Source organism: Primulina tabacum, chromosome 11, assembly GCF_025594145.1.
Source record: "Primulina tabacum isolate GXHZ01 chromosome 11, ASM2559414v2, whole genome shotgun sequence".
Classification (NCBI taxonomy): Eukaryota; Viridiplantae; Streptophyta; class Magnoliopsida; order Lamiales; family Gesneriaceae; genus Primulina; species Primulina tabacum.
In genome coordinates, this window is record NC_134560.1 from 3,830,941 (window position 1) to 3,854,834 (window position 23,894).

At 35.1% G+C, this 23,894-nt stretch overlaps 6 protein-coding genes and 1 long non-coding RNA gene across 9 annotated transcripts; 5 read left to right on the forward strand and 2 right to left on the reverse strand.

Moving 5' to 3' along the window:
- Window positions 1-3,399: 3,399 nt before the first annotated feature.
- Window positions 3,400-6,149, forward strand: LOC142518119 (heat stress transcription factor A-4b-like). The gene is made up of 2 exons (XM_075620800.1): window positions 3,400-4,134; window positions 4,835-6,149. The coding sequence occupies exons 1-2, from the start codon at window positions 3,919-3,921 to the stop codon at window positions 5,894-5,896; spliced, it is 1,278 nt and encodes a 425-aa protein (XP_075476915.1). The 5' UTR covers window positions 3,400-3,918; the 3' UTR covers window positions 5,897-6,149.
- A 1,167-nt stretch (window positions 6,150-7,316) lies between these two features.
- LOC142518738 (cytochrome P450 CYP72A219-like) lies at window positions 7,317-9,548 on the forward strand. Its single transcript, XM_075621546.1, has 5 exons — window positions 7,317-7,747; window positions 7,891-8,108; window positions 8,195-8,439; window positions 8,552-8,933; window positions 9,036-9,548. Exons 1-5 carry the CDS (start codon window positions 7,459-7,461, stop codon window positions 9,459-9,461), a joined length of 1,560 nt encoding a protein of 519 aa, XP_075477661.1. The 5' UTR covers window positions 7,317-7,458; the 3' UTR covers window positions 9,462-9,548.
- A 1,819-nt stretch (window positions 9,549-11,367) lies between these two features.
- On the forward strand, window positions 11,368-13,621 carry LOC142518303 (cytochrome P450 72A225-like). Its single transcript, XM_075621068.1, has 5 exons — window positions 11,368-11,725; window positions 11,957-12,171; window positions 12,252-12,494; window positions 12,594-13,013; window positions 13,119-13,621. Exons 1-5 carry the CDS (start codon window positions 11,455-11,457, stop codon window positions 13,542-13,544), a joined length of 1,575 nt encoding a protein of 524 aa, XP_075477183.1. The 5' UTR covers window positions 11,368-11,454; the 3' UTR covers window positions 13,545-13,621.
- A 734-nt stretch (window positions 13,622-14,355) lies between these two features.
- On the forward strand, window positions 14,356-18,962 carry LOC142517691 (pentatricopeptide repeat-containing protein At3g16610-like). Of its 3 annotated transcripts, none has more exons than XM_075620076.1 (3): window positions 14,356-16,996; window positions 17,494-17,660; window positions 18,479-18,962. In XM_075620076.1, the coding sequence occupies exon 1, from the start codon at window positions 14,511-14,513 to the stop codon at window positions 16,893-16,895; it is 2,385 nt and encodes a 794-aa protein (XP_075476191.1). In that variant the 5' UTR covers window positions 14,356-14,510; the 3' UTR covers window positions 16,896-16,996; window positions 17,494-17,660; window positions 18,479-18,962. The 3 variants fall into 3 exon arrangements, with proteins under 3 accessions (XP_075476191.1, XP_075476192.1, XP_075476193.1); XM_075620077.1 differs by lacking the exon at window positions 18,479-18,962 and having other exon boundaries at window positions 14,372-14,595; window positions 14,696-16,996; window positions 17,494-17,636; XM_075620078.1 differs by lacking the exon at window positions 18,479-18,962 and having other exon boundaries at window positions 14,372-14,595; window positions 14,699-16,996; window positions 17,494-17,636.
- On the forward strand, window positions 18,501-20,395 carry LOC142517693 (uncharacterized). The gene is made up of 4 exons (XM_075620080.1): window positions 18,501-18,644; window positions 18,740-18,822; window positions 19,498-19,914; window positions 20,114-20,395. Exons 1-4 carry the CDS (start codon window positions 18,501-18,503, stop codon window positions 20,172-20,174), a joined length of 705 nt encoding a protein of 234 aa, XP_075476195.1. The 3' UTR covers window positions 20,175-20,395.
- On the reverse strand, window positions 18,768-19,884 carry LOC142517694 (uncharacterized). The gene is made up of 3 exons (XR_012813358.1): window positions 19,750-19,884; window positions 19,538-19,648; window positions 18,768-18,916 (listed from the first exon to the last, which is right to left on the reverse strand). It is a non-coding gene; the product is annotated as an uncharacterized LOC142517694 (long non-coding RNA).
- Window positions 20,396-20,792: 397 nt separating the features above from the next.
- Window positions 20,793-22,832, reverse strand: LOC142517692 (putative WRKY transcription factor 69). The gene is made up of 3 exons (XM_075620079.1): window positions 22,479-22,832; window positions 22,219-22,368; window positions 20,793-21,456 (listed from the first exon to the last, which is right to left on the reverse strand). Exons 1-3 carry the CDS (start codon window positions 22,583-22,585, stop codon window positions 20,943-20,945), a joined length of 771 nt encoding a protein of 256 aa, XP_075476194.1. The 5' UTR covers window positions 22,586-22,832; the 3' UTR covers window positions 20,793-20,942.
- Between the last annotated feature and the right edge of the window lie 1,062 nt (window positions 22,833-23,894).

Genomic DNA, 23,894 nt, shown 5'->3' on the forward strand with positions numbered 1-23,894 from the left:
CTATAGATATATATGTTAGGCCGCAACGAAAAATGTCTGAAGTATAGCTAATTATAATTATTTAATCTCACGATTGTAAGAGTTGTTTAATTATTACAATATATTAATTTTGATGTATTGGAATTTTAAATACGTACAAAAATTTGAATTTTTGAAAATACACTCGAGAAAGTTTCATGCTCAAAAGTCAGAAAATCCTAAAAACATTTTCCAAAGAATCTCAAAGTACCACATAAATGTCTCATCTTATTATAAATTATTCATTCCTATTTCTTAATTAACTTTGATTTATCGAATATTGATAGTTATGCGAGTAACCATTCAGGCATATTATTAAAACCTCAACGAACTAAAAACATCGAATTTACTTTTAACTAATTACATGGTCAACTAGTATTTAATATAATTTCAATCAGAACTAAATAGCAAAATCCACAAACGAGGCGGCTGGAGCCAAATATCATGTGCACCTGCTCTCTCTCTGTGATATCACACAAAGATAAATATATTAGATTCCAAAAACATCATAAAACAGGAAAAATCGTCGTCTACAAGATGTATGGACCATGTTTAATTATATATACTAACGATCGATACACACACGATACATGCGTAACGTAAGTATTAATATTTTTTGAGAGCAAACATACACATTATGTCAAATACTTAGTGAACAACACGATTGTATTCAATTAGACTACCTTTTTGGAAATTGGAAAATCAAAGAAAAAGATATTACCGAGATGAGATATAATAGATTGAGCAATCATGATTTTGTGATTTTTAAAAATCAGATGATAAAGTTTAAGGAAACAGATGCGTAGATGTTGGAAATTCAACTAAAATCTCATGTTAAAATACTAAAAAATATCATGGGTTGATATATGTTTGGAAGATATCTTTGCTGGTACGAAATATTTTATTCAGAATCTAAAAGCAAATACATGAAAACTTAGGTTCAAAGTAGACAATATCATACTATATTAGAAATATGTGACTTTTATTATATGACAATAGACATAGAGTGGTGGAACGTGGTTTAAAAAAGCAACATGAAGAAGATTCAAAATAGTTGCGCAAGCATTGTATGTTTGTACATTTCGTTTTTTAGCGAAAAAAAAGAAGGTAAAATTTAAAAAAAAAAACTAAAAAATTAGCGATCATAGATAAATAGTCACCAAAATATAATACATATTTTACAAAGATAAATGACATTTTTGTAAATACAAAATCAAAGGACACAAATGAATGTTTTGGTAAATAATAAAACATCTAATGACTGAAAAGATATGAGGCCATATAAAATGACTAATTTGTTTAATAATTTTGATTTTTTTAGAAATTAAATTATAATATCATCATAATTTCATCCGAATCTTCACCAGTTATTTACAAAACAATAATTAAAAGATATCTATTATGGTAAGATAGTAAGATGAATCAAAGATATTTGACCTCTGAGTAGGTCTATGCAAGGCGGTCTCATGAATTTTTATATGTGAGATGAGTCAAGTTAACCTTACCGATATTCACAATAAAAAGTAATACTCTTAGGCTCCATTTGATTTGAGGGATAAAGTAGGTTTATATTATTTAACCTACTTTATCCCTCGTTTGGTACGCGTGATTATTTAACCCACTTTATCCCTCCTATGAATGATTAGGTTATATTAGGTAGGTTAAAATAATATTTCCTCACCCCCTAGGATTATTTATCCTACTCTTAATTCATCATATTTTTCCAATTTTACCCTTCTCCTAAATTCAAACTCACCACCACTTCCCGCCTAAATTCAAACTCACCACCAATTCCCGCCGCCGCCCGCCGCCTCAACGACCGCCGCCGGCCGAGCACCGGCCGACCGTCGGCGCCGACCTTTTCCGGCCACAGCCCCCGCCGACCTTTTCCGGCGGACCATTTCCAGCCGGCCGCCGCCGCCGCCGCCATTGACGCCGTCGCCGCCGCCGCGAAGGAGAAGGGCAATTTCGTCTTTTCATCAAAAAATTCAAAATTATCCTACACTTAAAAATCTTACCAAACATAATATTATTTTACCCCATATTAATCCCTCCTACCACAATCATTTTCTTTACTATTTACATACTAATCATTAGTTTATCCTATCATTCGAACCAAACGTAGCCTTAGCATAAAAAATAATATTTTTTCATGGATGACCCAAATAAGATATATGTCTCACAAAATACAACCCACGAGATCGTCTAACACAAGTTTTTGACTTGATCTCTTAAGCATTTAGGCATCCAAGCATAGTTGATGTGATTACAATTTAAACAAATGCAATAGTTGAGCGCTATTTCAACGATATTAACATAAGTTCTATAATGAACATTATGTAGATCAATTAATATGAAATTGATTAAAATATATAAATGACATTGGTCGATGAGTTTCAAATTCAATCATAAAATCTTTCCGTAAATTGATGGTTTCTCTTCCATGAATAATAATTCACGAACTATCAAAATCGAGCCCAAGTTCACAGAATTTGAACGGATCTGACTGTGTCTTGTTCACCGGAATACTTGCTCTCTTCTCGTCAAAGTTGAATTCAACATTCTAAATATTTATGAATATATTTAAATAAAAAATAAAAGGCATCTTTGAAAAGTCAAAAGGTCTCACACATAGATGGTATCTATCTACACTTATATATATATAATATATAATATAAAGTTTGTATATATTATATTATTAAGTTTGTTTCTCTTAAATTAATTAATTTTTAGTGTCATGATATTTTAATAATTATATATATTAATAAAATATTAAAATTTTAATGCAATTCACGTATAATTTAGTGGATACAGTCTTTGTTTTCAAATAATCTTGTATGTTCAATTTTTACTTTGATTTTTCTTTCTTTCTTTTTTCTATATATTTTTTAAATTCATACACAAAATTAAATATAATCCTTGACAATTTTTATAATTATATTTTGATTCTCATTTAAATATAAATCAAATGAATTATAAAATATATTATATAAGCACTCAACACGTGCGTCAGTGTATTAATATATTATTAAGTTTGTGACACTTAAATTAACTAAATTTGGTTTGATGATAGATTTTTTTTTTTAAATACAAACAATATCCTTCTAAAATTATAAAAATACTCTATTTTCATTTAACAAAAAATATTATAAAAATATATTTTAATAAATTTGTGTATTATCTTATCACTGTCATATGTCCACTTTTCAAAAATTTTAAAACTAATAAAATATTTTTGTGATCTTTATCCAAATTTTAGAATTTTCAAATGATAATATTTTCTAATATAAAAAATTATTATAAAAAAATAAATTTTAAATAAAAAATCAACACAAAAATAACACACACACATATATGTGCAATAGCCAATAGTTGGGCTCAAGTAATCCCCAAAACCAGAATTGTTGAAAGTCAAGTCTACTCTTCTTTATGGTTCACTCATTTTTGATGCAGCCCTCAGTCAAAGGTCAAATTTTGACGATTGTGCCAATTGGGTTTTTCTCCATATATAATTCTTTCATGTGGGTCTTGTTTCTTTTTCTCCAAGACAATCTTTATTTTAAGAGTTACCTGTTTTCTGCAGTGATAATAATTAAAGTCCTTTGTTTTGATTTTTTAATTTAATTGAAAATATTTATTGGGGGGTTTTGTATTTATTTACAATCGATTCGAATTTGGTGATTATGTGCGCGGATTTTTTTCTCTGATTCGAGGTAGTATTTTTTGTGAGTTGAATTTGTTTATTACCCGAAGAAATATTGAATCTTTACTGAAATTTTGAGGGGTTTGATGGATTTCTGAGGAAAACTTGGGCTATTTGATTTTAAGTGCGGGGGAGATCTATCGAAGAATTTTGGTTTTTGAAGTCAGTTATTTAATTAATAGTTTTGCTCATTTGTGATGGATGGATCGAATGGTGGTTCTAATTCACCGGCTCCATTTCTGGTGAAAACATATGAAATGGTGGATGATCCATTGACTAATTCTGTAGTTTCTTGGAATCACAGCGGTCATAGTTTCGTTGTTTGGAATCCGCCGGAGTTTGCTAGAGATTTGCTACCTAAATATTTCAAGCACAATAACTTCTCCAGCTTCATCAGGCAACTGAATACATATGTAAGCCCTCTGTTCTCTGAAATTTATTGATCGTCGTCTCAATTTCCATTTCACGGAGCTAAGCCTTTTTTTCCCCTTACCAAGTGTCTGTATTTGTGTAAATTCATTTATTTGTTTATGTGCTTCTGCGATGGGTTGCAAACAATGAGCACGCTGTGCTGCGTATGGTAACTTTCGATCGCCTATAGCTTTTGATGCAAGAGTTGGCAGTCGATCTACAATTGGGATTCGAGCTAATATTGATCGCCAATTTAATGCCCAAAGCCCCCATGGCTTAAGTAAACTTGTGCGATTATTGGAAAAGATTAGCTGCAAACTTGTGTCCTGAATATTTGGATGTTAATGTGAACGTGCTCCTTAGGTGGTATTATGATTCGAAAGAAATTAGGTTGCATTGTCTTCATTGGCCATAGCTTTTAAGCAGTCTTACTAAATTATGAATGTTTTTAGTGTGGATATATCTCGACTTCGTTAAATAGTTCTTTTTAAAGTTTATAGCTTTGGAATGAAGCAAAAGAGGAAGGCGAATCGTGCCATTGCTGCCATTTCTCAATATTTTTTTGTTCACCTTTCTAAAAATCTTTGCAAAATACATTCTACATCCTCCCAGTTAAATTTCTGTATTTTTCTGGTTTTATTTTTAGTTGTTAAGATAGTAGCTGTAAGATGCTTTTACTCATCATTTCCCTGCAATCTGTAGGGTTTCAGGAAAATTGATCCTGATCAGTGGGAGTTTGCAAATGAGGAGTTTATTCGAGGGCAGAGGCATCTTTTAAAGAACATACATAGGCGAAAGCCCATCCACAGTCATTCAGGTCATGGAAACATGGTTCCATTGAGTGACTCAGAGCGAGAACAATTTGAAAAGGAGATTGAGAAACTGCAACAGGAAAAGTTTTTACTTCAGTCGGAATTGGACCAGTGCGAAAATGAAAATCTAGAATACAAGTATCAACTCAGGTCATTAGGGCAGACGTTGCAAACTATCAATCAACGGCAGCAGCAGTTGATGACCATCTTGGCTCAAATGTTGCAGAAACCAGGATATGCCTCGAGTCTCATGGACGAGGTGGAGCCCCATAACAAGAAAAGAAGGTTGTTGGCTTTGAATTATTTGCATGATGAAGCCAATCTGGCGGAGGACCAGAGCACAACATTGCAAGAGAATTCATCTCTTGCATCATTGAACTATGAAGTGGTTGAAAAGTTGGATTCTTCCTTAACTTTTTTGGAAAAGTTTCTGCAAGAAATCGGCCAAACTCCATCTCAAAATTCGCACGAGTTTAATGTGCCCTCTTTGCCTTCACCAATAGTTATCACAGAAATTCCAGCATCATCTGGCGATTCAGATTTGAGTATTCCACCTTCCTCTCTCGAGTGCCAAATGGTGGTGTCACCTTCACAAGATCGCCATTTCTCCCCAGAACTGACTACATCTTCGAGTTTTGTTGGTATCCCGGCTATATCATCCATTCATATCGATCCAGATTCCAGCTACAAACCATCTGGAATTGATGTGAACATGAGCCCAACTAAAAGCCTAGATACAGAATTGTCGAAAGATCAAGACCAAGGCAGCACCATTCCTTCCCTTCCGGTTGGGGGTAATGACATCTTCTGGCAGCAGTTTCTTACGGAGATGCCTGGTCCATCTGATTCACAGGAGGTACAATCAGAAAGACGAGACCTGTATAACAGAACAGTCTTGGTTGATTTACAGATGAATTCGAGCCTTGGTGGAATGATTAGCTTGCAAAACTGATCTGGATCCAAAGCGCCCTTTATGGCCACCAAATTTTGTTTCCTAGCCGGAGGAAAAAAAGGGTCCATGGGCAATGCTAATTTGATTCAACTCTAGAATCTTGTGATCGTATATATGTAGGTAGTTAGATCCATATCTGTATTTTTTCAGTCTTTATTTTGCTTGTTTTTGTTGCCTCTCTATGACACAGCGAGGTATGGCCTTTTGTGAAATATATAATAAGAGTCTCATCTCTAACATAGATATCAATCAACCACCTTGCTCCAATTTTATGTTTTACATGAATATATTGTGCTTGGGATGTGCCAAATGATTGTGTCTAGGTGGCAGCTTCATGTGAGTTTGTTATAGAAGCGTCTTCATTCGTAAAATCTTGCCCGAGAATAGTTCTGGCATGCTTGTTGTAAGTGGCATGGAGTTGCACTTTTATGGTTTCTTCTTTGGCTTGAAACTTTGTTGCTGGTGATCATAGCGTAGGAGGGTTCCAGCTTAAAAATATGGAAAGGATTTTATCAAAGTATTCCAATCATATTTGCAGAACAATGGCAAATGATTGAGTGAAGCCAATTATGAAGAATTTTAGTTTCTAGGTTCCAAACTGCGGATCCCTAACACTAAACAAAAACCCTTTGCCAAGATGATAGATTTTTATTCGAGAATGGACTGGACTAATTCAAAAGATAATAATAAAAAACAGTAATAATATAAAATAAAATGGAAGGCTCCATCGTGTGGAAAACTTGAGCAACCATTGATTGGATACGATTTTTGGGATCCGGTCTCGCCTCTGGACTTTGAAAATTCGACTTTGTGGAGCCACGAGGCTAACTAAAAAGTTATTTCTCTTGGTTTTGGTCAACAACCAATTTTCGCAGAAACTCCTTTATAATTTTTTAAATATTATCCAATGTGATTTCTTCTTTTTTGTTTAATTAATAAATCTTTAATCATTCGAGGATCCTGTTTAGGTATGTTCGTTTAATGAGAGTCGTTAAGATAAACGAACCAAACTCAAATTTTACAATATTCGGCTCGTTAGTTCGTAAACATGTTCGTTGATAAGTTCACGAATCATCTCTTAGGCAAAAATTAATAGTTTTGATATTTGATTTATTGATTTTGTACATTACTTATGAAATATATAGAAAATCTATTAAATTTATTTATTACAATAAATTCACAAATTTGAGTAAAAATGTTATATCTTTTTCTAAATATATAATTTATTTTTAATGAATTTAATTAATATTTAAATGTATAATTTATATTTATTAAACTTGCTTAGGTTCGATAAAAATTTGAATAAATTCGTGAGTTATGAATATATTCATTAAGTAAACAAGTTAAACTCAAATATTCAAGATTTCGACTGGATTTGATTAAATCGTTAATCCTGTTCATGAAATTTATTTAGATTTTAGTTTCGAAATATTCTAGCAGCGTCACATCAAAAGTCAACTAGACTTCCACGAGTGCTTCACAAGTTCCCATACTCATCTCCATTCTCCTCTGGTCGTACATTGAAAACTTGGTGAACAAAATCATTTTCTTTTAACTAACAGATGGAAAATTATTTGATGAATATGTTGTACACAGTATTGGCACTTTCTGGTGCTATTTTATTATCAGTTTATGGCTGGAAAATGTTGAATTGGGTGTGGTTGAGGCCCAAGAGAAAGGAGAAACAGCTGAGGCAACAGGGATTTAATGGCAATTCTTACAGATTTTTGTTTGGGGACTTCAAAGAAATGCTCACCATGATGAAAGAAGCAAAGTCCAAACCCATCACTTTCTCTAATGATATAGTCCCCAGAGTGTTGCCTTTCATCCACGAATCTCTCGAAAACTATGGTGTGCTGTTATTCTAAAATATATCTTCCTTCCATTTTCGTTATGTAAATGAGCAGATTAAATTATGTTATGATAAGAAACTCGACATGATTGATTGTCTGCTTTTGTATGTTCGCATGATCCTTTCTATCAACTTGAAATAGGAGGTAGAGATTGCTTTGTGTGGTTTGGTCCAACACCTACAGCCCTTATCTCAGACCCGGAACTGGTAAAAGAGGTTTTGTCTAAAAATTTTGTCTTTCAGAAGCCTTCTTCTCCACTTGGTAAACTTCTAGCACAAGGAGTAGCTGCCTATGAAACTGAGAAATGGGCCAAGCATAGAAAATTGATCAATCCTGCCTTTCACCTCGAAAAATTAAAGGTTAAATTTCGAGATTCTACTAATCATTTTATTTGTGATCTAACTTCATGTTGTAGTATAACTTCATACTCTTATTCTTGGAGTAGAATATGCTTCCTTCATTTTACTCGAGTAGTTGTGATATGCTGAGCAAATGGGATGAGATTTTGTCGAGCAAAGGATCTTGTGAAGTGGATGTGTGGCCTTATCTTCAAACCTTGACAAGTGATGCGATTTCGCGCACTGCATTCGGCAGTAACTATGAAGAAGGAAGAAAGATATTTGAACTTCAAAAAGAACAATTTGGGCATTTCTTTGACGCTGCTCAGCTCCTTTACATTCCTGGATGGAGGTATATAGGATTATATTACTCGATTTTCTTGATCGTTGTGTGCGTGTACTGTAGCATCGAGTATCTGGATACTAGGTTATTGTTTCATCATTTGTTCAAATGATGTGTGCAGATATTTGCCAACAAAGACAAACAGAAGGATGAAGGAAATTGTGAGGGAAGTTAAGTCGTCGATATTAGGAATTATTGAAAAGAGAATGAAAGTGATAGAATCTGAGGAGGTTAATTCAGATGATCTGTTAGGTATATTGTTGGAATCTAATTTTCAGGAGATTCAACAGCATGGGAACGATTCTGGGATGACTTTGCAGGAGGTGATCGAAGAGTGTAGGCTTTTTTACATCGCTGGGCAGGAGACAACCTCATCGTTGCTTGTGTGGACGATGATTTTACTGAGTAAACACATGGATTGGCAAAATCAAGCTAGAAAAGAGGTTCTACAAGTTCTTGGAAGTTCACCTCCAGATTTCCAAGATTTGAACCACCTGAAAATCGTAAGTACTTGTTCAAAGATGACACTTGAAGTTAGAGTTCGATCCTTATACCAAATCACATACAACTATACAAGTAACATTTTTTCACGTCTTTTCATCCAGATCACAATGATCTTTCATGAAGTACTGAGGTTGTATCCACCAGCAGTCATGATGAGTCGATTCATACATAAACAAACTACATTGGGGAAGCTAACTTTACCAGCCGGAACTCAGATCTTCTTGCCCACGATTTTGCTGCAACATGACAGCGCTATATGGGGGGATGATGCGAAGGAGTTCAATCCAAAGAGGTTTAGTGAAGGAGTGTTGAAGGCAATGAATGGGAAATACGCATATTTTCCATTCGGCGGGGGGCCACGGATATGCATTGGGCAGAACTTTGCCATGTTGGAGGCAAAAATGGCAATAGCCATGATTTTGAAACATTATAGTTTTGAGCTTTCTCCATCTTATGCACATGCACCTGATATGGTGGTGACCCTTCAACCACAGTATGGAGCTCACCTAATTCTACACAAGCTGTGAGCCAAAATCTAAGTGTCTGTGCATCAGAAGGTGACCATATACTTAATTTTATTGTTTACATATATAATGTTATACTACGGTTTGATATATTTTATCACAAATTAATATATCGAAGATAAGTAAAGCATGAACATGAGGGAAAAAAATTTAGCGTAACGTTATCGTATTTTTTATAATTAAAGAGTTATTGTTAGCATTTTTAAAAAAAAAAATCATGAAACTTCCGACGTAACATAGACGAATAAAATCATAAGAATAATAACACATCCGACGTAACATAGACGAATTCTCGTGTCCTCTTGGTTTTCTCGCGTGGTGTGCCGAAATATAGAAACTTCCATTCTTTGTAGTGCTTGAAAAGTCACTTATTTCTTTCTTTAAAAAAAAAAGAAAAGAAAAGAAAAGAAAAGAAAAATAATTTATTTTGAAATGCAGTCATGCCCGAATTAGTTTTCTTCTTAATTAACTTCTTTTAAATAGTACTTGTATCTTGTTTCTGAAAACCACAGGATGCATTAATGTTTATTTTTATTAATTTCACTAGGAATGTATACGTGCATATAGCACGTAGAAAACTAATAATGAAATAAATAATAATAAAATTTAGATAATGTTTAAAATCGAATAACATATTGTTTATGAGTATTTATCAATCTAAATATATATAAAACACAAAAAATAAAAATATATTATGACAATAAATCATATATATTCACTTATTCATATGACACTTTCAATTCGCGTGATTATAATACAATGACAGTTCTATCAAATTAGAAAATATATTTTTCATCCAAATATAATTCACAACGAAAAAATAACATAATAGTGAATTTTATCAAAACCAAAATCACGATATACTTAAATGGAGTAAACATAGACAAAATATTGTCAAATAAAATTCTCTTAATTAACTAAATTATCATATTAATGTTAAAATAAAACCACTAAACATTTATTAAATTAAATATCAATTGTGATTTTGCTAAATAAAATAGATATATAAATAAGATAAAATACAAAATTTTGTGAGACGGCCTCACGAGTCATTTTGTAAGACGAATCTCCTATTTGATTCACTAATGAAAAAGTATTATTTTTTATGACAAAAAAATTAATTATTATTGTAAATACGGGTAAAGTTGACTCATTTCACGAAAACACATATGAACATTGATCCTATATTTGCAAATGCGTGTAGACACAATAATGTAGACATATTATGATTTAAATTTTCTATGCATATAATATTTCCAATAATGTTAAATAAAAATAATAAGCACAAAAACATCCGCAAAAATTAAAAAATATATATATAAAAAATAGTATCAAAAAAACAAAAATGATATATTTAAATAAAAATATATTATGCTTCTTAGTTCATATTTAAAAATCAAATTTTTATAAAAGTGATGTATTTATATGTAAAATAAAAGAAAATATATGATAAAACATTAAATATTCATTAGCAACCATGAAAAAATCAACTCATTTTAGCAACCAATTTTAGTAGTAACAAAGAAAAATCATTAATAAATTGATGAATTCAATATGCATTAATGTCCAAAGCCATTTAAGATGTACAATGAATTACCAAAAGAGCACATTAAAAAAACCATTGATTTAATTTGCTAGCTTAAATGAATAAGGGTATGTTAGAAAATTCACAATTGGAAGTCATATATTTACATATATGTTTAGATTTGTATTATAATCTTGAAATATTCAAACAACTCTACGTATATCTCGAACGATTTATCATCGTCATCATTATTACTATTATTATTATAATTTTAAATATATATATTTATGTAACTCGAATTAAAACTAAATTTTAAAATTGACATACTCATCAAAATTAATTTGATTACCTGAAATAAATTTATATCTTGCTTTGACCAAGAAAGGAAGCAAACGAAAGAACTCGTCTCCTTGTTGCTTATATAAACGGGTCATGCTTGAAACACACCGAGGAAAATTTATATTTTAAATTATGGATGTATTTAACGCAGCATTGGCACTTTCTTGTGCAATTTTAGTATCAGTATATGGCTGGAAATTCTTGAGCTGGGCGTGGCTGAGGCCCAAGAAAATGGAGAAACAGCTGAGGCAGCAAGGATTTAATGGAAAATCTTACAGATTCTTGATTGGAGATTTCAAAGAAATTAACGCGATGACTCAAGAAGCACGGTCCAAGCCTATGAACTTCTCGAATGATATAATCCCCAGGGTGTTTATTTTCCATGAACCTGTCAAAAACTATGGTATGTTGGTATTCTGAAGTACACCCTGGCTTCGTTCGATTCTTGTACCATTTTTCAAGCTCGAATTTCCTGCAGCAAGATTAATTTAACAGAATTCAAGCTAATTTAATCAAAATGAAACTTCGATAAACATAGATTCTTTCACTCAACTCGTTTCACCGTAATCTAAAGTATAGAAACTCGTTTTCACTCATAGAAAACCATTGACTATTAATCAACTTGAACTTGCAGGCAAAAATTACTTTATGTGGTTTGGTCCAAAACCTACGGCCATTATCTCAGACCCGGAACTGATAAAAGAGGTCTTGTCAAGAAGTTATGTTTTCCAGAAAGTTTCTTCTCCTCTGTATGATCTTCTGCCACAAGGAGTAGCTGCCTATGAAAAAGAGAAATGGGCCAAGCACAGAAAACTGATCAATCCCGCCTTTCACCTCGAAAAATTAAAGGTAAAACTTAAGGATTCTACTCATCACTGCTTTAATCAAACTTCATATTTTCGTATAACTTTACTCTTTTCTTGGTGTAGAATATGCTTCCCTCGTTTTACTCGAGTAGTTGTGACATGCTGAGAAAATGGGATGACATTGTCTCGAGCAAAGGACCCTGTGAATTGGATGTGTGGCCTTATCTTCAAACATTGACAAGCGATGCAATTTCGCGTACTGCATTCGGCAGTAACTATGAAGAAGGAAGAAAGATATTTGAGCTTCAAAAAGAACAAGCCGAACATTTCTTGAATGCGGCTCAGCTCCTTTGCATTCCCGGATGGAGATAAGATTATATTACTAGATTTTCTTCATCGTTGAGTGTAGCATCGAGTATCTCGATACTAGGTTATTGTTTCATCACATGTTCGAATGATGTATGCAGATATTTGCCAACAAAGGTAAACAGAAGGATGAAAGAAATTGGGAGGGAAGTAGAATCGTCGATACTACGAATCATTGATAAGAGAATGAAAGTGATAGAATATGGGGAAGGAAATGTAGATGATCTGTTGAGTATGTTGTTGGATTCTAAGTTTCAGGAGATTCAAATAAATGGGAAAGATTCTAATTTTCAGGAGATTCAAATAAATGGGAAAGATTCTGGGATGAGTTTGCAGGAGGTGATTGAAGAATGTAGGCTTTTCTACATCGCTGGGCTGGAAACAACCTCGTCCTTGCTTGTGTGGACGATGATTTTGCTGAGTAAACACTTGGATTGGCAGACTCGAGCTAGAGAAGAGGTTATACAAGTTCTTGGGAGTTCAACACCAGATTTCCAAGATTTAAACCACCTGAAAATAGTAAGCACCTTTTGAAAAAATAATGATGATAATTACATGAAAGTTACTATTCGATCCCAAACTACATCTGATACAACTAACTTGTGTTCACGTTTATTTATTCAGATTACGATGATTATTCATGAGGTACTGAGGTTGTATCCACCAGCAATCGGGACGGGTCGAGTCATACACCACGATACTACTCTGGGAAAGCTAACTTTACCGGCCGGAACTCAGCTCGTCTTGCCCACGATTTTGCTGCACCATGACAGCACTCTATGGGGAGACGACGTGAAGGAATTCAAGCCGGAGAGGTTTGGTGAAGGTGTGTCGAAGGCGATGAATGGGAAATACTCGTATTTTCCATTCGGCGGGGGGCCACGGATATGCATCGGACAGAACTTTGCCATGTTGGAGGCCAAAATGGCATTGGCCATGATTTTGAAACATTATAGTTTCGAGCTTTCTCCATCTTATGCACATGCGCCTGATATGCTGCTCACACTTCAACCTCAATATGGTGCTCACCTAATTCTGCACAAGCTGTGAGCCAAAATCTAAGTGCATGTGGGATTACTTTTCTTCAATAATATGCTTGTGCTTGGAAATATGTGGTGTGCTGAACACTATCATGACTGTTGTTGATCTCATCTCAAATATAAAAAGTAACGATTTAAAATCCATATTCAAAGGCTATTCCGGTGCATGAGCTTATTCAAAACAAAAGGGCTAACTGAATTTTGCCTCTTGGCTCTCAAAATATGTAGCCACATAAATTTGGGCAGATTGGGCCTAGTTTGGATCCAACTGATGTTTTTGTCCTGATCCATGGAGAGAGTGTGTTTATGTTTGTCCTAATTATTGTCTCCCATTAATATAAATATGAACATTACCCTCATTTCATTTCAACGGATAAGATGTTGTCACACCATCCATCTATGCAATGTCCACATGAGTGGCATGAAATAAACCTACAAATCTGCATGTGTTTGGAACAAATATCATGAAAAGGAACCGACTCCTTCATTGAAAATAACAAAACAAAACTAAGAAACCGAAACATCTTGCTCAAAATAAAATGACGACAGTCGGACAGATGGTTGGTTTCGAAAAATAACGATTATACATTTCATCATCATTAATAAAAAGATGATGGAACAGTTGGCGAGGAGGTGTTTTAATTAAGCAGAGCAAGAGAACTGACTACCCTTGAAGCAAAAGACAAACTCCTTTGTTTTCTTAATTTGATTAATTTAAAGACTAATGTATATTATCACGTAAAATCAATAATTTCTATATATCTATAGGAGTGGAATCAAATTTTGATGGGGTCATTTTGTGACTTTAGTATGACTGGCGGTTTAGGATTGATGGATAGTTCGTGGGGGGAGATGATTATGAGATTAATGGAATAAGAAAATAAACCGGTTGGGGTTCATAAGTAGATAATTTGCAATATGGTCGGTACATAAGTGGTGGAGACGAACCTCGAGTCTGCCAATTACTATTTGCATTATGCCAAGCACGAGCTTGGTCTCCAACATCAATTGTTGGTTGCAACTTCTTGAGGCTTGCATTGGATCAAAATCACTCAAACAAGGTAAAATAATTCACCAGCGTATCCTCAAACTGAACGGTGAAGATTTTGGTTCTCAATCACCATATCGTGACAAGCTCGTGCGTTTCTACCTTTCATGCAGCAGGCCTCAACTTGCACATCGAGTCTTCAATTCGATTCCAAATCCTTCGAGAAAAAACATGACTATATTATGGAATCAGATTATTAGAGCTTATGCATGGGATGGACCTTTTGTAAAGGCCGTTGATTTGTATAATGAAATGGTGGATTCTGGGGTCACACCTACAAATTACACCTATCCTTTTGTGCTGAAGGCATGTTCTACTTTGCAGGATATAGACATGGGTGTAAAGATTCATGGGCATGCGAAAAGATATAATCTTGAAAATGATGTTTACGTGTGTACCGCATTGGTTGACTTTTACGTTAAGTGTGGCTGCCTGGTGCAGGCGAGGGAGGTGTTTGATGGAATGCCTCAGAGGGATGTAGTGGCCTGGAATGCTATGGCAGCGGGCTTTTCATTACACGGGCTATGTTTGGATGCGATTGGGCTGGTTTCGGAGATGCAGAACAAGGGTGTAGAACCAAACTCTTCTACTATTGTGGCCATTCTGCCCTCTATTGCAGAGACATGTAGGTTGAGAGAAGGAAAAGCTGCTCATGGTTTTTGCGTGAGAAGGGATTTTCATGTTGATGTAGTGGTAGGCACTGGGCTTCTGGATGTGTATGGGAAGTGTGGGCTGTTGGTACATGCAAAGCATCTATTCAAAACAATGGCGTCAAAAAATGAGATCACTTGGAGTGCTATGATTGGAGCTTTTGTTACATGTGACCATGTGGAAGAAGGTTTAGAATTGTTTAAAAAGATGAGAATGGAAGCTAGCGAAACTTCCTCGCCTGTTATGCTTGCAACTGTTGTTCGTGGTTGTGCTAAGCTAAATGATTCGAATGCTGGTGAACAGATACACTGTTACGCGGTTAAGTCAGGTCATGTCTCGTATGTAATAGTGTGTAATACGCTGCTTTCATTGTATGCAAAGTGTGGGTCGATGAACTACACTATACAGTTCTTTGAAGAAATGCAGACGAAAGATTCTGTCTCTTATAGTGCCATAATCTCTGGCTGTGTTCAAAACGGCAATGCGCGGGAAGCTTTGCAAATGTTCCATAAGATGCAATTATCAGGGTTTGAGCCTGAATTGGCAACTATGATGGGCTTTTTACCTGCCTGCTCTCATTTATCTGCTCTGCAACATGGGACCTGTGGTCATGGTTACTCAGTGGTGCGTGGATTTGCGTCAGATGTGTCGCTGTCTAATGCTTTAATAGACATGTATAATAAGTGTGGTAAGATAGAAGAGGCTAGGCTTGTCTTTGACAAGATGCATGGTAGGGATGTGGTCTCATGGAATGCAATGCTTGTTGGTTATGGAATTCATGGATGTGGGAAGGAAGCAATTTTGCTGTTTCAAGATATGCAGAATGAAGGTGAAAAACCAGATGATGTAACTTTTGTTGCTCTCCTGTCTGCATGCAGCCATTCTGGACTTGTTTCTGAAGGGAAGCATTTGTTTCGTGTGATGAGTCAAGAATTCGATATCACACCACAGATGGATCATTACTTCTGCATGGTTGATCTGTTGGGCCGTGCTGGTCTTTTGGATGAGGCTCACAATTTTGTCAGTACTATGCCATTTGAGCCTGATGCTCACCTATGGAACGCGTTACTAGCAGCATGTAGGATTCATAAAAACATTGAACTTGGAGAAGAAGTCAATAAGAGAATTCAAAGTTTGGGACCTTCTAGTACTGGAAATTTTGTTCTTCTATTCAATTTGTATACCACCGCACATAGATGGGACGATGCTGCTGTTGTTAGAATTAAGCAGAAGAATTTGGGCTTTAGGAAGAGACCGGGATGCAGTTGGACAGAAGTAAATGGAACTATCCACGCCTTTGTTGGTGGGGATAGGTCTCATCCACAGTCTGCTATGATAAATAAGAAACTGGATGAACTTGATGCAGAGATGAAATTAATGGGCTATAGTTCAGAGTCCGATTTTGTTTACCAAGACGTAGAAGAGGAGGAGAAGGAAAGGATTCTTCTCTATCATAGTGAGAAGCTTGCTGTAGCATTTGCCATTATTAGCCTTAAATCTAACAAACCTATAATTGTAACTAAGAACTTGAGGGTTTGTGGCGATTGTCACACGGCTCTAAAATACATGACAATCATTGCTAAGAGAGAAATAACTGTTAGAGATACTAGCCGATTCCATCACTTCAGGGAAGGAATATGCAGCTGTGGTGAGTTCTGGTAAAGTCAAGAATGAAAAATCTTTTCGGATATCTGGCCCTTTTGGTGGTACATTTTCAGCGAGTCCTCCCCTAGGGTATAAGAGATGATGTAGCATTGTGCCTGGTAAGTTTTAAACAATTAAAAAAGACTTCTTCATTTGGATTTGTGTGAATTTTCAAGGGTTCATGGATCTCGTTTCCGTTCATTTTCTAAGAAAGATTGATTTGTTTGCCTGATTCCATTTAAGTGATTTTTGTCTCTTATATTATCAATTTATCAAGTTTTTATCGCAAGTGGCTACATGTTTACGGTTTTTGCTTTTCCATTCGTTTTTGAGAATTTATATTGAAGCATTTCTGGAATCTTGAGATCCCTTCAAGTAGATTTACATACATGACTTTGCTGTTAGAAAGTTCCCTTGGTTTTCCTCTTTGGAGTTGTTGTCAGATCTTTCTTGAATTGCTATGCATACTTTTATTGCTAAGTTACTTCTGATTCAGTTAACTTTACAGTGGATAAGTTGATGCAGAGCATCCTGCAGTGAGAACTTGTGAAATCAAGGGTTGAAACTTGAAAAGCTTTCATGTTTTAAATACAATTTTTTTTCTTCTTCTGTATAGGTCAGCCGACTCTCATCAAGAAAGCATCAAGAATCATAAGAGTTTACGGTGTACTATGTAGTATCAATATGTTTCTACAAGGATCTAGACACAGAATGATTGCATATTATGTATCAAACGACCTTCATGTTTTCATCATGCTCGGGAGACGGAAGCTATGACTTGAGGTATGTGTTAACAGGAATACTTCAATTTCTCTGTTGGAAGCGTGATTTTAACATTTTTATCATGCTATAGCTGCTTTTGACATGCAGGATTCGAAGTTCAAGCCCAATAATTTCAAGAATATCGAAATAAATGCGATGGATTTAAATTTTAGATTTGATATCTATTAAATCATTTGATTCAAATCAACCTTGGAGATGTTGAAAAGTTAGAAGTTGAAATGAAGAGTCTATGGTTTACTAGCTGCATGTGATCATGCTGCAATTTTGATATACCTCATTGACTTTATTTTTGCCGTTGTAATTTTTTTAAGTGTGGAAAGGTGCTATCAATCTATACAAACTTTTTCGATCCAAATACAATTAAATTTATTTTCGTAATGACGGTTTTGGAAAAAGACCCTGTTGAGTTTATTAGGATCCAAAATTATATTCAAGGGTAACTGAGCTTGGATACACTTGTTGCTATTGAAAACTACCCTAATCCTTCGTGTGAATTTACACCCAAAGGTGTGATATAAGGTTCTGCCAGGTGAGAAGTGATCTTTCAAACTGTTGGGGGCTGTTCGTATATTTCTGTGATCATTATTTTTTGCATTATTTCCTGCCTGGGTAGAGAAGGTGGATGGCAAGAGCTTGATTAGCTCTAGGGTGGCAGAAAAACCATTTTGACTCTTTTTAAAGAATCAAATTCTTTGCATCATAATCCAACTGACGAGTGATGAATCTTTTTTATCCACGCATAAAAGAGCATCTTTCAATAGAAATAAAGTTTTGCATAAAAAATGGTAAAGTTGATGGAAACAGATTCCTCATTTTAGGAATTCATTTTACATCATCACCATGAGTAGAAGAAGCTCCAGCAATCTCTGGCCGCCGGAAAATCAACAACCTGGACAAGATTATGGGGAATGTGTCCCTAGAAATCGTAGCCTGAATCAATCGACGCCTCATTTACTGGACTATGTTACGGCTCGGCGAACTATGGTTTTATCTTCACACCCTTACCTTGACTTATTCTTATTTCTTAGGCTGTTTATCTAACTTGTATTTGGTACTTTCTGGCCCTTTTTGTCTGCAAGAATTCAAGATGGAGCACGAGAGATCCTTCTTGGTTTGCTAACGAGATATTTACAGGAGGAGGATCTAATTATGAAATTGTCAGGTAAAATATCAATGCTTCACGCGTTGCGAATCGACCATCTCCTCAGGGATGACTCTGCAGGAGGTCGGTTGGCCGGTAGTCTGGTGCTGTGCTTCTTAAATAAAAAAAAAGGTTCAAGTTGCAGAAACACTATTGGAATATGTTAGTTGTCTCACATCGGTTGGATAAAATATCTGGGAGTTGTATATATGGTCTTGAATAATCCTCCCCCCTTGAGCTAGCTTTTGGAGTTGAGTTAGGTCCAAGTTCCAATCTTAACATGGTATCAGAATTCAGGTTTCACCGTTATGTGTTGGACTGCCCATAATTGAGTCACCCGTTCTGCCCATAATTGGGTCATTTGTAAACTTCACGCTCCAGATGTTCATTCCTGGGCATGAGGGGGTGTGTTAGTTGTCCTACATCGGTTGGATAAAATACCTGAGAGTTGTATATATGGTCTTGGACAATCCTCCCCCTTGAGCTAGCTTTTGTGTGTTGGACTGCCCATAGTTGGGTCACCCGTTCTGCCCATATTGGGTTATTAACTTCACGTTCCAGATGTTCATTCCTGGACGTGAGGGGGGTGTTAGTTGTCTAGCTTTTGGGGTTGAGTTATGTCCAAGTTCCATTCTTAACAGAATAATAAAAAAACAAGTTGTATCTAACCCATTTTTATTATTTTACTTAATGCAGTTTGCCATCAACAGCATTCCCTCGTGCACCAGTGCAGTACCTTCTCATCGAAGCTTATGATCCGCATCCCAGATTCCGAAACACTTCTCCTGGAACCAGTGGCACGTATTACAACCCATATGATCAAACCCCAGCAGAGGAAGAATCGAGACTGAGTCAAGAAGATCAAAACAAAGCCATCAATAAGCTAAGGAAACAACTCTACAACCCACACATGAGCAATATAATCAGGAGACTAGGCAACAAATCTACCAGCAGTGACACCAAAAACATCCTGCAAGACAATATAGGTAAAAGGTTTTGCTTGGAAGATTTCGGGACTAGACAATTTGTCACGTCGACTCCTTGCAACCATATGTTTCACGAGGACTGCATCGTGCCGTGGGTGAAGAGCCAGGGGAAATGCCCTATCTGTAGGTTAGTGCTTTATTGAAATGCTTAAATTTCACTCTCATACAAAACATTCGATGTTGGTAATTATTGTCTGGTAAGATAAATTGATCACATCAAACACTAACTCGAATATTCTTTATATTATTTAACAACTATACTTCTAGTAATTAGTTTTTATTTGTGTGGCTGTAATTAAGTACTTGATTCAAAAATTTATCAACAGTTGGAAAAGTCGTCCAAAGAGGAAGAGCCAAACACTCGACATATCAGAAAAAATAAGCTGATTGGATCAATTCAATATCAGAAACAGATATAGATATATCTTAGTGGAATCTTCTGAAGTCGAATTGAGCAGTGGAGTAAACTTTAATTTCGAAATACTATATATAAAAATTTTGTATTGTCTACTTTCCACGCTTTATATTTCCCTCTTTATGTTTTTAGTTTGCATAATCTTCTGTGTAAATATGTGAGATTTAGAAAAACCCACCTTGTAAAATATTATTTACCTAATCACAAGATAAATAAATTTCATTCTACATGCAAACATACACGCGCGCATATATTGAATGAAGGATTAAATTAGAAGTTTTGAGTTCATCGACTAATTTTACTTCAAACACTTAAAAATAGATTTATCTATTAAAATCAAAATAATTCACGGGGAAACAAGTAGAAATATAAACGAAAGTTTAATACTTTATTATCAAATAATAAAAGAGAATTTTAGAGAAAAAAAAAAGAAAAAATAAAAAGAGAGAGGCAAATTTGGTGTTATATATTTACTCCATTGTTACCCTATTTACTGTCATCATAGTTATTCTCCTCGGAATAGTTTTATACATGCTCGAAGGTTTTTAGGAGAGATTCACAGCTGCCAGAGCCGAAAACGCAGCGGTAAATTTACTAAAATTTAGTTTGGTATAAAATCAGGGAACTAGTCGTCGTTTCTTGAGATCTTTACAGTAAATGGGGAAAAAAAGAAACAAATGATGGGAAACATGCAGCTCTCAATATTCTCCAGCATTATCTAGTTATATACTCATCCCACGTTATAAGAAGTTATCCTGTGCAACCGCAACATGGCCTGCTGTATCTACACGCCCGAAAACCAAGGAATATTCCGGTAGGTCTCCAAGATCACCAAACAGAAGCTCATCCTCTTCTCTGATGGGCATGAACGCCTCCATTTCAGGGTGGCCTGCACAGACAGGCCCCACCAGTGTGTTACCGTCCATCATGGTGGACCCCATTTCACAAAGCCACCCGAGCTCACCCGCAAGCTCGGAGTAGTAGCCGTAGTCAGACAGCTCGATATCTGTGTGGGTGGAGGAATTAGCAGCAGTACTTTCTTGATCTGGAGGAATGTTGGGCGGAGTACTGGTGGTGGCGGTGTAGGAAGAGGGCGAAGTGGCACCAGAAGCGGGGTGTTGGTTTTTGGAGGCGGGGAGAGTGTGGTTGTGGTCCGAAGAGTAGGTGATGAGTATAGTGGTGGAGTCATGGCGGCTCCGCTCTACTTGTTTTCTGGCTGGGCAGCCTTTCGAGCTGCTACATCTATAATATCCCCTGCCATGCAATAATAAATTTTTATATATTGTCTTATCTATTTGATAGGATTCTTAGTTAATCATTAAAAAATACTTCTTTTTACGTTGTGCCTGTCAAATTTTATGCGAGTAAGTTTTTTGTGAGATAGTTTTACAAATTTTTATTTATGAGACAGATTAATCATACCGATATTCACAATAAAAAATAATAATTTTTAGCATAAAAAATAAAAAATTTTCATTAATGATCCAAATAAAATATTCGACCCACAAAATTGATTTGTGAGACCGTCTCACAAAAATTTATGTGAAATATATAATAGCATATGTATATGAAAATTTCTAAAAAGAACCACAAAATTTCACAAAGACCCTTTCATTGTAAACAAGTATAGGTTAAAATTCACCTATACAACTAAATTTCCTTTATCCATATATGTGAAGCACATGCACCAATTAGTCTAGTCGAACATGCATGGGTAAAAGAAGCCCATTTAAATTTTTAAGACAAATAAATTTAAATTTCATATATTATATATCACCTGTTAAAATATAAATTTATTTTATTTAAATTTCAAAATATTTATTAAACAACATGAATTTTAAACAAAGTTAATTATGTGTTCAACCACTATATCCATAATTCATTGAATGAGATATTAGAACACAGCAGCCTCTAATAATAATAATAAACAAAAGCAACCACCTACTTCCCGCCGGCAACCACAACATCTTGAATTCGATAAAAATTAAAAATCCAGAAAAATGGGTAATTAATAACCTGGGGTAAGGTGAGCCTTTGATAGGCTTTTGCCCGTATTTTCTCCACGACCAAGAATCCGGCGGCGGATACACCTCTCCTCTACTCCGGTATCCATCGCCGCCGCCGGAAATCGGCACTGTCACCACCCTCTTTCGTGCACCCCTCCCACTGCGCATTCAAAATTCGGAGCAAAAAATTAACCCCAAAAATGCACTTTAGTATACCTGCGAGCTACTCGAATTATAAGAAAACTGCGGGACTATTTTATGCTATCAAACCTTCTTCTGGGAGGAGGGATGTAAGCATCTTCATCGCCAGATAGTATGTTTTCTGGAGTTTTAGTACTAAAATCCTCTTCAGACTCATGATCGTAGCATTCTTCCATTAATTCCCAGTAAGATCAAAAAAATTATCCTATGTAGAAAGACAGACAACCTTTTAGCTCGTGAAAAGACACCTATCCATGAATATCACTGCTTCTGTATGCATCTGTTTATAATATATCTTTCCTGAGATAGGGTGGGGTCGTGGGAGGGCTGCCGGGAGTTGGTGGCGGAGGAACTGGAGGTGGTGGTGGTGGTGATCAGTGTTGGGTTTTATATATTATTATGGTGTTGTCACATTGACAGATTGGCGATGAGAGTAATTTATTATGGACGTGAAACCCAATTCATTTTTTTTTATAAAAAAAATTGAATAATTCTCATTGGATTATAATTTTATTTTTCTAGATATTTTTTAGGGCCCATCACTAACGCAATTATTAGAGTTTATTATATACGTTTTATACTTTTATCTGAGGTGTATACGTACCAATACGTATAGATAATTGTAAATTAATCTATATTAATATATAATATATTAAATTTAAAACTCAGTAGTCCTGTAACTTCAAATTTAACCACTTTAATTTTTCTTACTCATGCAACACATGTACTTTGACGGCTACTTAGTGCATATTATGTGCTTAGTTTGTAGAAAAAGGTTGTATGTCTCTTTCGAGGTGTTCGAGTTGATGAAATAGATAAATAATTGGTTTGTGTTTGATTTATTCCACTCACACATTTTCGAGCGAGCCTGAACCTGGTGCACATAGTTTTCTTAGTGCGGTTTACCTAGATAGTGTGATTTGTATGTTACCGTATTAACTCGAAAATTTACCCAATAATAAACACATAAAAGCAGCGATTACGAGTTCTCATTTGATCATCATTAAAAAAAGAGAAAATAAAGAAAGAAAGAAAGAAATAGGCCTCCTACTATGGTGTGGTTTTTATTAAATGAATCATGAGAAAATAAAAAAGGGTTATAAAGTGCACATAAATTTATTTGTTGACATATGATGAAAAAAATTAGATAGAAAAAAATTATGATGTCAAGTGTTAACCGCATGATGTCATCTAGTAATAAATTTAAAAATATTAAATTGAATATATAATAATCAGACGTAACCCAGTATTACAAATATAAATACAGGCACCTCAATTAATTGCTATGGCCAACATTATTAAAAAAAACCCCAATTTCCGAGTGATTCGTTGTGAAACCTTATCCAATTTGAGGAGACCGGGTTTCCGGTCTTTTTGTGTTAATATAGCCAGTGTGTGTTTACGTGGACTTAATAACAATAAATTTATTAAATGTTTCTGTTGTTCGATCAATATTTATGAGTTTGATTCATATTATTAACACTT